Raw genomic sequence first — 16,417 nt, 5'->3', positions numbered from 1 at the left:
TACACTTGCTTCAGAGTGCTGCTCAATTTAAAAAATTTTGAATGTTTGTTAGATGCTTTGAGATCTTCAGAGAGAAAATTCAGTAGAAATGCTCAGTTTAGGTCTTATCTGTTAGATTTATTTGTCAAGTGGTTGGTGAGGCGTGGGGAATAGCTGCTGAAGTAAGAGCCTCCACTCACTTAGAATCACAGAATGGTTTGGGTTGGAAGGGACCTTAAAGCTCATCCAGTTCCAACCCCCCTGCCATCAGCAGGGACACCTTCCACTAGAACAGGTTGCTCAAAGCCTCATCCAGCCTGGCCTTCAACACTTTCAGGGAGGAGCAGCCACAGCTTCTCTGGGCAACCTGTTCCAGTGTCTCACCACCCTCACAGGAAATAATTTCTTTCTCATATCTAATCTACACCTCCCCTCTTTTGGTTTAGAGCAATTTTCCCTCGTTCTGCCACTACCTGCCCTTATAAAAAGTCCCTCCCCAGCTTTCTTGTAGGCCCTTCAGGTATTGGAAGGCCGCTATAAGATCTTCCCGAAGCCTTTTCTTCTCCAGGCTGAACAGCCCCAACTCTCTCAGCCTGTCCTTGATGAGCTGCATGGCATCAGTCCTCTCCCACGAGGCAGCTCTATCTGGTATGAAAGCCATACCTGGCCAGAGGCATTCTCCTCACTATAAAGTAAAACTTTAAATAAAACTAGTAGGAGGAGGGAATGGATGGTTTATAATCTCTCTTAAATATCACGCTGTTCACTCTTCCCCTTATTTTTCCTGAGAGTCCCTCTTTTGGAGCAGAGTGCTGTGTCTCAGTCCCAATAGTGGTATGTTGATAACAGATGTCTGTACACCAGCAGGAAAAGAAAAATGGATTTAAAGCGGTGGATGTTTGGATAAGGCTAATTAATAAATCCTAGAAGGGCACTAACTCACTTGAAGTGAGGCATATCTACAGCTGGCACCTTGACTGGAAGGGAAAACGTACCTAGAAAAAACACTGACGTCATCCTAAGAGCAGGCAGGGAGATCCCCACCGCTGCAGGATGCCAGGTCCAGAGGGAGTGAAATAGGCAGCACCTGGCCGGATTCTGCAGCTCAGCTTTATGGGGGCTGTGTGTGGGTTTGCAGCCACCCTTCAATGCCCTTTTGTAGTTTTCTTTGGGCTTAGGCAGGATCCTTTTAGGAGAAATACTTGCTGCCTTCAACTCTGTGCTACCTTCCAGCTGCTGGTGGGATATGGGATGTGGGCCTGGACAAAAGCTGTGATCTGATGAGCTTGGCTCCCTCTGTGGCCTGTTGCTGGGGGTTATAAGAAGCCTCAGGGTAAGACAGAAAAATAACACAAGGACCTTTTCTTCTTCACTCCAGCCTCTTTCTGTTCCACAGTTTCCCCAGATGGCAGGGTTGGGAATGGGGTTCATTTCATCACTGTTTTCACTCTCGTTTCATCTGCCAAGTTTTCTCTAATTGCTTCCTTGCAAAAGTTTGCCTGCAGCAAAAAATCCAGAGGCATTTTCTCCACATTCCCAGGCTGTGAGCTTATACTTTCCTGTAGCTATCTCATGGTACTGCATGGTAGCCAGGCAAGGATTTCTGTTATGAAGTCCTTCAAACAGGAGGCTCTTTTGACTTGGCAAGGCTAAGCAAGCCACTTTATTGCTTTGATTGACCAACAGAGATGTAAAAGATAGCAACTGGAGCGCATATTTTGGCTTTAGACTTCTATCTGCCATTCTGCACTGGCTCAGCTGATGGCACAGTTAACGAGGAAGCTGCTGAAATGTTGGAATCCATCAGTGCTTGCAACGTGCTCCTGTTAAAGTGCTTCTCCATGAACTACTCTTTTTCTTCCCCCGTAAGCAAGACAGCACCGCATCGAGTCGGTGATGGGGCTGAATATATATGGAGTGTTAGCTCACGTCATAAACCCGGTCCAGAAATTCACCCCATGCTTTTGAGCAGGGGGACCAGCCAAGTGGCACCATTGGTAGCTGGGTGACATGGCGGGGTTTGCTTGCATGTCTCGGTTATGCCAGGGTGGAAGAGAACGTGCAGCCAGGAGCGTAGAGGAAGGCAGCCGTGCCCTAGACAACAGCTTCCTCCAAACAAGAGGAAATGAGGACAAGAGGAAATGGCCTCAAGTTGCACCAAGGGCAGTTGCGATTGGATGTGAGGAAGAATTTCTTTGCTGAAAGGGTTCTCAGGCATTGGCAGGGGTTGCCCAGGGCAGTGGTGGAGTCCTCATCCCTGGACGGGTTGAAGAGTCGTGTAGATATAGTGCTGAGGGACATGGGTTTGTCGGGGACTTGTCAGTGTGAGGTTAATGACTGGACTGGATGATCTTAAAGGTCTTTTCCAATCCAGGCAATTCAGTGATTCTGTGAAACTGCTGTCATCATGGCACAGAGACCATGGCCATGGCACATGGTAGCATGCACCAGAAAAGCATCACTGAGGATTGTCACTTCCCCTCCCAGCCGCTGCTCGGTCCTGTGCCTCTGGGCAGGGCGGGCATGGTGGGAGTGGGGCTGGCTGCTTGGAGGGCACGTTTCCCTGGTAGCAGCAGGTAGCAAGAAACTTCTGGACCCATTGCTCAGTGTAGGGGCTGGAGAGCAGCTGCTGTTGGGCAGAGCCCTCTAGCAGAGAGGGGAAAACCAGCTCTGCTGTTGCTACCCCTCTCCATCTCATCCACCTCCCACAATTTGTCCCCTCGTGATTTAGCCCAGCCTAATTCTTGCTCCAAAGAGTCAAGATTGAAAAGCTTGGGAAACAGGGGTGGTTTTCAGGTCTGGGGCTGAGGGTGGTGGGGCTGGTGGGACAGCCCTGGCCAGGCTGAACGTGGGGTTTCAGTTTGTGCACAGGTTTTCTCAGCATGGTCTGGGGAATCTTGGCTGCTGCTTTGGTTTGCGTACCTGTTTGAAATCTGAAGCTAGTGCATAGCAAGCTAATTGGCTTTGTTTGTAACTGATGGCAGAACATGCCCTCTCCACGTGTTTCACAGAGTCAGAAAAAAACTACTTTGAAGTGAATATGAAGGCAACCAGGCAACCCCACAGTAGGTTATTGAACCCAAGCAAGGACTTACAGTGGAGCAGCTGCTTCTCCTTCCTTTTCATTTATTTCTGACTGTAAACCTTGCCCTGCCACCTGTCCTTGGAGGCCAAGCAAGAGGGAGAAAGCTTCTTCATAATATGTGGCTGTAGAGCATAAATCAATTTAAATGTAGAGCTTCAAAAAGAAAGCTGTACAGGGAACCTCATGGCCTTGGAGGCTGCAGGACAGGGGTAGGGCTAGAGGGGGTTTCTTGGGTTTTCCCAGTGCTGCATCACTGCCCTGGTCCTGCAAAGCTCCTGTGTGTGTTCGAGCAAGCTGGTAGCCAGACTACGTGGCAAGGATCTGGTTTTGTGGCTCGAGACCTGTTTAGCCAGGGTACTGGTCAATAAGTGAAGGAGAGCAGCAGAAGACCTTGCAGGAGTTAGAGCAGAGGGCAGGTGGCTGAAATGGAGATCTCAGCTTTGGGGTTAAAGCCAATATTGTGCTTTTGCCAAACAAGGTTGGACCAGGTGATCTCGAGGTCCCTTCCAACCTGGTATTCTGTGATCTGTTTCAAAAGAGGAATCCTCCAAACCTGCATCCCCAGGACATGCCGAGCGGGTGCCTCGGGCAGTGGTGGGTGCTGGCATCCCATCTCCCTCCCAGGCCTTGGTTTTTACCTGGCTGGGATGGAAGCCATCAACTGGTTCGATCAGCTGCCAGGGCTGGCCTCCCATCTTCTGCCACTCCTCAGCCGCTGCAAACAACGTAGAGCAGAGGGGTTACCACCGGGGAGCACCTCTGTGCCCACTCAGATCTGTACCCCCCTCTTCCTCAAAGAGCCATCCCTATTTTTAAGCACACAACAGCTCTGCGTGAAGATTCTGATAATTCATACACAGTTGTCAGAGCCAATATTCAGTACAATCCCCTCTCCTCGGGGCAGTATTTAAGCCTTTATTGTTATTAATTTTTTTTCCTCTGTGATATTTATGCAAGGAAAAGCTTTGAACATAAATGATCATAAAACAATTCACTTTCCCTCCCAACTAAGATGGATGCTGTGGCAAGTAAAGCTGTAAATTATTTAATACTGATTTAATACTTTTGCATTTCCCATTTTAGCTGCATCTTCGCTCATGCAAAAAAAAGAACCCACCAAAGAGATAAAGAAAATGTTGCTTTTCAGAGAAAGAGATGGCAACATAATATTCACGTGGGCTGATGTCTGCAGGAATAGACTGTCATTTTCAGTTACTTCTCTTCTGAGTGGTCTTTTTCAACTCCAACCAAATAACCTTTTGAGTTACATAAGCATGACATTCACTGCAAATGATGTTGTGCTCTAAGCCCCAGGGCCATTAGAGGAGTAAAAAAGCTTTCTCTCTTCAAAAGGGCTGTGCAGTGATCAAACATGGGACTAGTAGATATGGCATTAACAGACTGTAAACTCAATAATTCCTTTTATGATGACAGATTAAGAATTCTTCATAGCATTATGCAGGCATCGTGTCAGGAGGAAAATGTCTGCCATTCAAGCACCACAGTTTTGACCTAGACTCATCGCTGTTTGTTGGGCTCCAAAGTTTGTTGGGTCGAAAAAAGTGATGTCTGGGTCCCCATACTAACTTTGAATTCACAGAAGGGTGATATTCCCTCTTTGATTATAGAAACCTACTTGAGATGCTTGAGTCAGCACCCAAAGTAACCTGTTTCAAGACACAAGGCTTGGAGCTTTCTTTCAGATCTGAAATATGTTGGGCACAACATACATTCCCATTAGATTACTCCACAAAATGCACCTATAGATGTATAGAGTGAACTTCTCTAACTCCTTGTACATGATATTGTATGTTGAGTACGAGGCTGTGTATTCTGTTTTGCTTTGTAGAGGGACTACTGTTCCAGTGCTAGAAATAGCAGAGGAATCAGTAAGATAAGTAAAGTTTATATCAAGATAGGTGAATTTAGACCATTATACCTGACCTACAAAAATCCTAGGACAGTTGAACAAACACCCACCAACAGAGTATGTCCAAAAATTGTCTTAAAAGTGCCTATTGCCTTGACTAGACTAGACCAGAGCTTGCTCCCATCCACACCAAGAAAAAGCCCAAACAAGCAGCCCCTATCCCCTTATTTATTGCACCACTTCTGAAAGGAACTACTAAGTTCTTCAGCCAAAGGCAACATCTGAGCTGGAATAAATGCTAGTATACTCAAATTTTACTCCAAGAAAGCTGGGAGCTGCTATGTATATATATGCCCAGGCCAGCCTAAAATCAATGTACTCATCACAGTGTGCAACCATGGCTAAATATTTGTGTCTGGAGAGTTTAAGGGAGGCTTTGCACTTGCTTCAGAAAGAGACCAGAAAAGTAGGTCAACAGCCTTAGCTGGCTTTTGAGCACACTCACGAACTGACAGCTTTCCTGATGGGAAGCTCAAATTGTTGCCTCCAGGGCTGCAAAAGGGCTGCTCCACTTTGCAAAGTGTCTTTCAGAGCTGATATTTGTATGTGCATGTGTGATTTTGTTTACCTCATTTATTTAATGCCATGTAATCAAGAGCAGCAAATTATATTAGATGGTTTTTTTTGTGAAAGCAAATAAATTACCTAAAGTTAGTCATTTAACTTATTAAAGTAATTTGCCTACCCAGCAGGTAGTTTGTTCCAAATTCTAATGACTTGTTAAATATTAAGTAGCTGAGGCAAAAACCACAAAGAGGCTTGGACAAAATGAAACTCTGTGCTACAATATTGAACTTGACAGTGGAGCCCACCTCTCTGAGATAAAGGAAAGACTTCCTCTCCTCTCCTCTCCTCTCCTCTCCTCTCCTCTTCCTCTTCCTCTTCCTCTTCCTCTTCCTCTGTATGGTCTGCATGAGGCCCAGAATCAGCTTCTTGAATTGGGGCGTGTAGGATAAAATAAGTTTGTGAATTTTGATAAGATTTGGCTGCAAATGAGATCTTTGCAATAATCTCAGGTGCCTTGGCAGCTTCGTGCTTCCAAGGACAGCCAGGCACTGATGGAGAGGAGTGTTTGAGATGTATGCTTTGAAGTGTTGCCAGGGTGCTTCTCCTGAGAGGGATCTGGGGTCAGGAGTCTGTCCCCAGCTCTGCAAGGACACCAGCCACTCATGCTCATGGTAATGAGGCATAGTTTCTGGTTCCCATTTTTTTTTTTTCAAAGTGTCAGTTGCAGAAGGAAGTGATTTAATTAATGTACTTGCCTAATGCCACTTAAGATCACAGAAGGATGAGTTTTATAAACTCTTCAAGTCAAAAGTTACAGTAGTGTGCAGGTGCTTAAGGGAACATATGAAAGAAGGCAGTTCATCCTGGGAGAAATACTTCTATTTTTGAAAACAGCGAGTTAAGAGAGAGTGGCTGTGTTATTCAGGCAGGAAAACTGGCTGAGAAAAAGTTCTCCTTCCTGAGGCACTGCTCATTCCAGAGGAGGCAATGTGAAGCCCAGTCAGTGATGTAGTACACTACAGCTCATGAAGACCACCTTCACCATTGCAGATATGTCATCTCCAGCCTAGATGACCCTCTATAAAAGCAATAATAAAAAATAAAACCAAATCTTATGGACGCTGGTAGGTAGGTTTGAGATGTCTTTTCTTTTCTTCACCAGCCTGAGAAGCTTCAGTAGATAAGCAGGAGATATGTACCTGAAGGGGACCTACAGGAAGGCTGGGGATGTACTTTTTACAAGGGTAGGTAGTGATAGAACAAGGGTTAATGGCTTTAAACTGGAGAAGAGTGGATAAACTGGAGGAGAGTGGATTTAGATGAGATATTAGAAAGAAATTCTTCACTGTGAGGGTGGTGAGACACTGGAACAGGTTGCCCAGAGAAGCTGTGGCTGCTCCTCCCTGGAAGTGTTCAAGGCCAGGTTGGATGAGGCTTTGAGCAACCTGGTCTAGTGGAAGGTGTCCCTGCTGATGGCAGGGGGGTTGGAACTGGACAATCTTTAAGGTCCCTTCCAACCTAAACCATTCTATGATTTTTAGCAGAAGCTCATCTGCTGTTCCTGTCACCTCATCACCAATAGTCCCTGCCACCAAGTGCAAATGGCCATTGTGGTGTGCACTGGGGTTTTGGGTGCCAGCAGCTGGGAGCAGCAGGGAGGTTGTGGCTCAGAGGCTGGTGATGGGGTCTCATCTTGCCAAAGGTCCATGGTTACACCAAGCAGGGACACCAGGAGGTGGCATTAAGGGTCCCCCCTTGGTCCCAGCCCTGCCAGCAGAGTCACCTAAGGTGGCTGGCTATGCTGCCCTTCTCCCAGTATGGAGCTAAAATATGAGGAGCACATTAGCAGCTCAGTACTTCACTAAATGCTTCATGAGAAAGACAGGAAAATAGCAACTTACTTTGTCTCAGTGGGAAATCCATGTAGAAAATATCAAAGTTGGCAAATTTCTCAGATCTCGCTATTTCTTCCAGGACATTGGAAAGTTGTAAAGCTCTCTGCAAAAACCAAGCGGTTGAATGATGATTCATTGCTGCTCACGCTGCTTTGCATGGAGTCAGCTTTTGTCACCGATGCACAGCCAGGAATTTGAAAGCTAACATTGCCCTTTTATCTTGGGGGAAAGGAGGTGAAACGAGGGTTCTTCATCATAACATGGACTTGCATGAGCACCACCAGCCTTTGGGCCACCCAACCCACCGTGCAATACATCACGGCAGGTTACGCTGAGGCCTCAGCTGATGCAATAAGTTTAATACAGCATATGGTTATTTTCCTGGAGACCTCTTAGTAGTGTCTCTACACCTATATAAATATTCTGAATTTCTCAGTTTCGGAGGCCTCTTGCTGAGTGGCAGCCCAGTCATTTTCATTCCTCTTAAAGAAAACTGAAATTTTTCTAGGGGACAAATGTTCTCCTTTCCCATTCTCCTTGCTGCTGCTGTGTTGTGAGTGTTAACACTGATCTATCCAGACCAAATTCTGCCCTCACTTTCAGCAGAGTAAATTATGAGTATCTACCTAACTGATATAGTCAGTGTGATTTCTACAGCCATAAAAGACATCAGGATCTCCTAAAATATTTAAATTGTGCAGTTTGGGTAATAACATAGACAATTGGTTTCAGACAGGGGCTCAGAAAGAAGATTAATTCATCCCCTGCAGACATATGAATTGTTCATGGCCAGAAGTTCCGTGTACTGCACGTTCTGTATTGTTGGTACCAATATATAAGCTGCAATCCTGCAAAGATTTAGGGATGTGCTTAATTGCCTTCTCTGAAGTCAAGAGGGACAGGGCATAAAATGAAACACATATGTCAGCCTTGGTGAAATTAAGGCCATATTTTTTTTGTTTAGTGAGTGAAAATATTAATACAACTACAGGCAGAGATGCCACCTTTGATGATATTTGGTTACCGGCTCTTTGACGTGGCTGCAGGAGGGTGCTGGGATTAAAAATCAGCTTGTACCATAAGGGAATCAGTGGCTGATATGATGTGACATTCACTTCTGCAACCAGATTTTTAGGGTGAGTTTTAAGACATCTCTGTTCCGTCTGTTGCTGTTCCTGCGCTCAGCCTGGATGGTCCTTGGTCACACCATCTGGTGATTAAGTCCACAGAAATGTGTCTGAGGAAGATTAGCACAAATCCCAAATGAAGACAAGGTAAAGCTCGTCCTCTGGGCATCTGCTCCTGCTGCCAGCAAGATCCACACACTTGGCTTTTCATACCCAGGGCTACTTGAGTGACAAGCCTTTTCCTTCTTATCAATCAGGTATGATTTTTCCTTAGAGAACATGAACCTTGGCATCCCTTGAGAATAAATTTGGGCAGCTGAGAGGTTGGAAAGGCAATCCATTTACAAATCCCTTAACCATGCTGCCTGAGAGATGTTTGAAAGGATGGGTACAGATGTTTCCACATCTTCTCCCCACCTTTGGAAGTAAAAAGTGTGTTGATGCCTTGCCTTTGAGATGTTAGGCTTGTATCCTCTGGCTCAGGGACAAACTGGAAGAGTGTCTGTGCAAGAGAGGGGGGTCCTGTTGCAGCCTCATCAAGACTTACCTCTGAGGTCAAATTCCTGAGGGTCTCATTGGAGGTCAGCCAGCCGCTGCAGGGGCTCACCTGGCAGGATGGGGAGCAGGGATTTAGCAGTGGACTGAGAGGAAAGTTGGGGCTCAGAAGTTATAGCCAGAGACCTTACCTGGAGGCAGTCAAGGAAAGAATAGAGTTGTCTGTACGTGATGTCCCTGTTCAGCTGCCCTGCAAAGCACCAAGAGGGAAACTTCATGTGTCTGATGGCCAAATGTAGCTTCATTTTGTAGGTCTGCATTAGACCCCTCAGTGGGGAGAGACACCCTGAGAACCCCAACAACCCTCCCAGTTACCCCCCCACTCCCAGAGCAGGGATGGAACAGAGGTGGCATGGACCTCTTGGACATCCCTCTCCAGCCTTCAATGGGTGATTCATCTCACGTGGGGTTAGTCATCACAGCCTGTGATGTGACAATCTGATATTTTATCCATTAACGTGTCTCTCACCCTCCAAACAAACACAGGGGTTGCAAAGCCAAAGGGAAGCTTGGAGGTGACTGTGTATGCTCTGAGCTTCACATTTACCTCGAAGAGGTTAGCCTTGAAAGGGAGGAACAATTTTGCTGTCATGGAGGGGAGAAGATATGCTTGTGTGGGTGAGCAAATTCAAACACCAAGTCAAACACCCAGCTGACATTCCCTAAAACTCACTGTGCTACGCAATAGCCTGGCTTGCTGAGAAAATTACCCCTTTTCTCAACCTTTTTGCTTCTTTGGTAGCTACAACCAAGATGGGAATGAAATGGCCACTCAGTTCTTTGAGCTCGTAGCACATCGATCATCCCGTCAGGCTTCGTTATTTTTGCTGTGCCGAAATATGAAGTTTTTTGTTGTTGTTTTGGGAGCTGCAAGGTATGATCTCTCCCAAGTGAAATGGGGTCCTCAGGTTGCTTTGCAGCAGCTCCCTGATATAGGTGTGATTCCTGCCTATATCTCATGGCTGCCCATCACCCAGCAGCAGTATCAGCTGCCCCAGGAGCAAAAGATGGGGAGCTCAAAGTTCTAGTGTCACTTCTGGATATTGGGGATGTCCCAGACCCATGTAGCCTGAAAGCATCAGGCCCTGGGATGGGCTGTCAGGGGCACCAGGGATTCAGCAGAAAACCAGACCAGTGTCTGGTTGTGCCTGACTGGCAGCCAAGTGGGGAAACCTGCTCGCAACCCATCAGAGGATCTACCAGAAGTGATCTCTTGCTCCAAAACCTGTTGCTTAGGATTAATTGGGTCCTTCCAAAGCAAATCAGCTCCTCTGAAAAATTTCCAATTGGTCCTACAGCTCATCATTCCTGATTTGGCTTGTGCCAAAAAAGGCTGTGTGTTGCCTCTGATAATTAGATATTCAGTAGAGGAACAGTCCCTGTGATAAACATGCACTCAAGGGAAGAAATGCATTTATGTGACAAAAAAAAAAAAGAATTATCACAGGCTCTGCCTGCCCTGAAAGGAACAAAATTTTTCTTTTTTCTTTTTTCTTTTTTCTTTTTTCTTTTTTCTTTTTTCTTTTTTCTTTTTTCTTTTTTCTTTTTTCTTTTTTCTTTTTTCTTTTTTCTTTTTTCTTTTTTCTTTTTTCTTTTTTCTTTTTTCTTTTTTCTTTTTTCTTTTTTCTTTTTTCTTTTTTCTTTTTTCTTTTTTCTTTTTTCTTTTTTCTTTTTTCTTTTTTCTTTTTTCTTTTTTCTTTTTTCTTCTCTTTTCTGCTTTCACTTGATAGCAGCCTAGTGCTTATTAGAGAAAAATGTAACAAGATATCAGGAATAGATATGGAGAAATGGAAACCTCAGACTTCCTGAGAGGAGGAAAGTACTTTTGAGGAGTAAAATAACCTGTAGTAGATAATGCAGAAGCTGTGGGTCCTCTGACAGTGATTGGGGAACCTTGGGGATACCACGGCACAGAGGCTGCTGAAACTCTAGCACCCAGTGCTTGCCAAAATAATTAGACGTTGTAATCTACAATTTTAATGATGTGATTTGGTTTCTCTCTCTCTCTGTGCTGATGAGAACTAAGATGACAACAACTTTCCACTTGTTCAGATGAAAGATTGCTTCCTTTACCCAAATAAGAAGAAGGACATGCTTTTGGTCTAAAATTTGACAGCAGAATGGACACGATGGTTCCTTGTACACACATCTGACTGGAGAATGAGAGACTTACTTCACCTTTTTTTATTTCTTTGCTACCTGCATAAAATATTTCACTTTCTTTATCCACTGCAGCCTGGTGTGAATTTGTAGAGAAGGGGTTCTGCAACCACCTTCCAAGCTTCCCCACTCTACAACCTCCCATGTCCCCAGGGAAATGTTTCTGCACTGACCCCAGGGACATGACCATCAGACTAACCAAGGCCATCACACATGATTGAGTGTGGATGCAGCCTCCTGTGATGATGTTCCTCCTTGCTGCTTGGCACAGGATGAAGCCAAGGAGCAAGTGGTCCTTTGATGGTCAGATGTACAGTTTCATGCATGCTCTGAGATGAGAGGTTCCCAAAGGCAACCTTCAAACCTCTGACAACACTGCCCCAAAGCACCTTGCGGCAATGGCACTCTGAGAAAACGCCCCAAAACATGCCTGTGCATGGTGTGAGGTTTCAACCTGTAGGTAGGGTAGGAGGTGGCAGGCACCCAGCCCTTGTGGAAAATTTATTTCTCTAATATCTAACTAGTCTTTCACAATCCCCTGACTTAATCTTCTATCCTGGCCCACATCCAGTTTTAGCAAGACATCCACCAGTCAGTGAGTGGAGGTGTTCACCAAATCTCCAGCTCCACCTGTAACAACAATCAGGATGAAGTGTAGTCAGGCTGGTCACAATTCTGGGACAAGGCTGAGGCTTGGGTGAGGACCAGGCAGGTTAGGGATCTGCCTGCTAGCCACCTTGTCCTCAACTGGGGATGGTAAGCTGGCTCTCCTGCTTCTACTGCGCAGCCAATATCTGTCTCATATTCCTCAGATGTCCTCCACTCTGTCGTGTTTGCTTGAGATGATTGCCAATGGATTCACAAATTATTTAGGGAGAGAAGGCAACATGAGCAAGCAGATAACCAGGAGGGCCCCACAACATCTCATATTTACCTAGAGGATGGTATCTGTCGTGCAGGTTATCCCAGAGGAAGCGGCCATCTACCAAGCCTGTTAAAATCACATGGCTGCCGTTTGGAAGACGAGAGTCCAGGTATCGCAGAGCTTGCACCACGTTGGAGAACATTTGTTTGGGTGTAGTCATGTGAGCCAGTGTGTCACGGTTCCTGCAGGAGAAGAGGATGCCAACAGGACATCGTGTCAGGTAAAACTGTACCTCCCAAAAGGCACCTGAAGCAGTGGAATTTTCTTATTTGCTATTCTTCCACATTAAGTTAGCTAAAAAAACCCCCCCAACTTATAAAAATGATGCTATGTGTTTTAGTTTCTCATTGTTATTGCCAAAATCTGAAGTGATATAGAAACCTCCCTCGGTGTAACCCTTCTCCCTGCTAAAAACAGACAGATGCATCCCTTTTTTATAGAGTGGCCTCCTGTTGTGGGTTAACCCCGGTGGGCAGCTAAGCATCACACAGCCTCTCGCTCACTTCCCCCTCACCCCCCGGTGAGATGGGGGAAGAGCAAAGGAAGAGTAAAAGCAAGAAAACTCAGGGGTCAAGAGGGAAAAAAAAAAGTTATTGTTCAGGAAGTGAAGGAGAAGTAGAAGAGCAAAAGCAAACAAAAGCAGGGATGCAAAGGCAATCACTCAGCACCTCCCATGAGCAGAATGATGCCCAGCCTGGTCCTGAGCAAAAGATGGCTAACCCTTCTAAAACCCCCTCCTCTCCCTTTTTATTGCTGACCATGACATTCCATGGCACAGACTATCCTTTCGGTCATCTGCCTGGTTATGTCCCCTCCCAACCTCTTTTGCACCCCTAATCTATTTACTCTGGGGGCAGAGTGAGAAACAGAGAAGACCCCCAAGGCTGTGCAAACACAGCTGAAAAAGAGTGTTATATCAGCATTGTTTTGGTCAAAAATCTAAACCACAGCACCACAGGAGTTGCTATGAAGAAATTTAACTCTATCCTAGCCAGGCCCAGCGCACGTCTACAAAGAAAAAAAGCCTTAGCTCTCCTGCTGGTTTTGTTCCATACTTTGCAAATGACTTTGTCTTTATTTAGAGGCAAATCAGGGCCATGAAGCAGACAGTGACCACACTGATTTCCTGTGTTGTTAAAAAAATCTGTGTAAAACTGCTCTGGTAACCCCAGCACCTCGTTCTCTGTAGCTGTTGCAGAGCATCTGACGCCACTTGATATAAACCCAGGAACTTGCCTAGCTGTAGTCCTTAAAAGTCCACATTGTTTTTGGTGACTGCAAAGACACTGCCCTTGGCTACTTATCAAACTCCGGTCCGTGACTGACATTTGACTGATCTAATGTTCAGCAGGAAAAGGATCCATTGCCCTAAGAGGATGTAGGGTGCTGCTGCACCTGGTTAAGAGCCTCCACGGTTCAGATCTGAACAAGGGGAAATGGTGCTGCCCCACATACATGGCTTCAGGGTGAGGGATGCCCTACAGATGGGTGAAAGAAGGGCTTCTCTCCCCATGGCTTGCTGTGCATAGCTTACAATCAACATGCTCTTTGATTATGCCAGGTAGGAATATCTAAGGTAGCTTTGTCTCTCACACATCGTACGCCTCTTACTCCAGCTCTGCAGGAGGGCAGCGAGGGGTCTGGACAAATGTGGGAGACTGGATGGAGGAGGTATTTAAGATAAAATAGTCCTCAGAAATGTTCATTAAGGTACAGGAGCTGTGTCAGTGTCCCACGTGGACTGAATGCCCGTGTTTTGTGGCTCACTGACAGGCCTGAACCTCTTCAAGCCAGAGTCCAAGGCTCAGGTTTATCCTTCCCCTCTTGCATTTATCTACAGGGTGGGAAAAAATAAAATCCTGAAGTTGAAATAAATTTCAAGTTATATAAGAAAAACAAACAAGCAGAAGCACCCCAGGGTGCCTAGAGAAGACTGTTCTAGTTCCGTTATTAAAACAACCACTTTGTTACAGAAAAAATCTTCACCTGCTCCCCTGGAGAGCTCCAAAAGCTGGAGAGCTATTGCTCTGCTCTCATGGTGCACGTGGCTCTAACAGGGGCTATGAGCAAGTGGTGAACACTTCCCTGAGGAGGCTGTCCCATCCCAGCAAGAGAGGATCCATGGATCTCTGTCGTGGGGGAGATCCCAGCTCTGTGGGGCGCTGCTCCAGCAACACCCGGAAGGCAGAGCAGGGCCAGCTCTGGGGAAAAGCCTCCTGTTGTCCAGAGATGTCCCGTTGCCCTCTCTCAGAGGGAAGAGTCAGTGGGATGGAAAGAAGGATACCATTGCATGCTTCCACAAAGCCCAGGCAGCTCCAGAGTGGCCTGGGCCCCGCCTGGGGCACAACAGTCAGAGCATGTAAATCCTTAAGTTGCTTTCTTGAATTAGGAAAGACAATAAAGATGTGTATTTGCAACTTAAACTCTTAAATGACCCCCCAGAAACAGCAGCAAGAGTAGCATATCCAGGATTTAGAGCCACATCAACATGTGTGGCCATGCATGGCATGGACCATGCCCCTTGGGAAGCAGGTTCTCTTGATGTTTTTGGCCCTGCCTTGGTGGTGCAGCTCAGCTCACCGCCCACTGAGGAGCTGATCTCATTGCTCAAGAAGAAAGACAGAGGACATCTTTCCAAGTAGTACATAAGGTTGCACTAATGTCCATCATTACTTTTTTAGCAGTTCCCATATTTTCTCCTCCTGAGCTAGTAGAGAAGCGATCCACTTAGTAACCAGGAGCCTCCATCCAGGTCCTTTCCCTGGGAAAGTCCTTTAATCTCTTACCCCAGGGATAAGAGAAGGGCAAGCGTGATGCTTGCGGTGCTGAGTGAGCTGCTGGGGAAGCAGGTAGGATTTCTTGGCAGTGAACACCATAGGAGCAGAAGCTTTCAAAAGCGTTGTTGTTCTGTCTGGGGGCATTAGAAATGTCTGTGCTCAGCAGTGGAAGGATGCCGAGTCCCGTGTGGGAAAACCACATTCCCTAGCAAGGATTTAGGATTCTTCAGTGGGCTGCATTTTGCACACTGAATAGTAATTCGATGAGTTCCCTGGGCCTAGAAATTTATCTTAATGCAGTGTGTGCTGCTGAAGCATTGGAGACTTTCTGGTTAGGGAGAACTGAAAAACAGCATTAAGATTCAGGCTTATCCCTGTGACAGGCACCCAAGGAAGATATTTTTGAGATAAGACTGTTTTTGCCATTAAATTACTTCATTTTGCCTACAGGTGTTGCAGCACCTGAGTTCAAAATACTGCTCTGATGTAAGGCCTCTACCACAAGTAAACACGTCAGTGTGAGCTGAAATTAATGTGACATTCCTAACTACACTTGCTCTTGTCATTCTGCGCTGAAGTCATGCAGGTATTTCAGGGCATTTCTTCACTTTTGCTTTCTGTGCCAGGCTGTGATATTAAAACTGACCGAGAAGCAAGCCATCTTGTAGGCATGGTGGTTTTGGGCTCTGCCATAAGGAGTTCAGGCTGCCTGGGTGAGCATTTGGGGTTATTGTGGTACCCTCACATGGTGCCCCTGGGAGACAGTGAGATCCCCTGCCCACCTGGGACCTCTGGAAGCTGATGCTGGCCGTGGTTCATTGCGTCAGAGTGTAGCAAATGGATGTTAACATCAGGATTCTTGCTGCATTGGATCTGGGTATTTTAGGGAGACCTCCCTGCCCCCCTACAAGACACAAATACGCAGTAATATCTTTGGATGTGCACACAGCTCCTGGATGTCCTAACAGCACGGGTACTCTAGCTGTGTACACATATAACCCCAAGGGACCAGACAGCCTCATGAAATCTGTGCAAAGCTTCTCCAGCTCTCTGCCACAGATACCTCTGCCGGTCCCTTCTAACAGGGTCTGGCATAGCCCAAACACAGCTCTCCACCCTCCTTCTGCACGGGGTTCGTGCTCCTAGCCTGCCATGTCCTCCTCCTGAGACATCAACCTAAATAAATATCCCCCCAGACAGTGTTTCAGCCATCCATCTGCTTTCCAGCCACGTACTGTCCCATGCCTGTCCTGGTTTTTAGCTGGGACAGAGCTGGGTTTCTTTTTAGTAGCTGGAATAGCGCTGTGTTTTGGTTGCAATATGGGATTTGTTACTAGAGAGACGCTGAGAACATCCCAGTGTCTGCATTTTTGTTGCTGGAAGTGAAACCCAGCTCTGTTCCAGCTAAAAACCAGGACAATGCCTGGGGTTTGGGCCATTGGCCCATAGGGCCAGTGGGTTAGCAGACACGCCATGC

At 46.2% G+C, this 16,417-nt stretch overlaps 1 protein-coding gene across 1 annotated transcript in view; it reads right to left on the bottom strand.

Moving 5' to 3' along the window:
- The window catches only part of AOAH (acyloxyacyl hydrolase), a gene marked incomplete at its 5' end in the record, with an annotated part of 47,995 nt that overhangs the window by 1,964 nt on the left and 29,614 nt on the right, over window positions 1-16,417 (bottom strand). Inside the window, 5 exons of the mRNA XM_010168896.1 lie at window positions 3,703-3,779; window positions 7,403-7,499; window positions 9,071-9,130; window positions 9,210-9,268; window positions 12,173-12,345. Of these exons, the coding sequence (XP_010167198.1) occupies window positions 3,703-3,779; window positions 7,403-7,499; window positions 9,071-9,130; window positions 9,210-9,268; window positions 12,173-12,345 (466 nt within the window). The remainder of the gene's footprint in view (window positions 1-3,702; window positions 3,780-7,402; window positions 7,500-9,070; window positions 9,131-9,209; window positions 9,269-12,172; window positions 12,346-16,417) is intronic.

Source organism: Antrostomus carolinensis, unplaced genomic scaffold (genome assembly GCF_000700745.2).
Source record: "Antrostomus carolinensis isolate BGI_N321 unplaced genomic scaffold, ASM70074v2 scaffold10525, whole genome shotgun sequence".
In the NCBI taxonomy this organism is placed as follows: Eukaryota; Metazoa; Chordata; class Aves; order Caprimulgiformes; family Caprimulgidae; genus Antrostomus; species Antrostomus carolinensis.
Note: the sequence above shows the minus strand (reverse complement) of the source record. Positions and strands in the feature narration are given on the sequence as shown.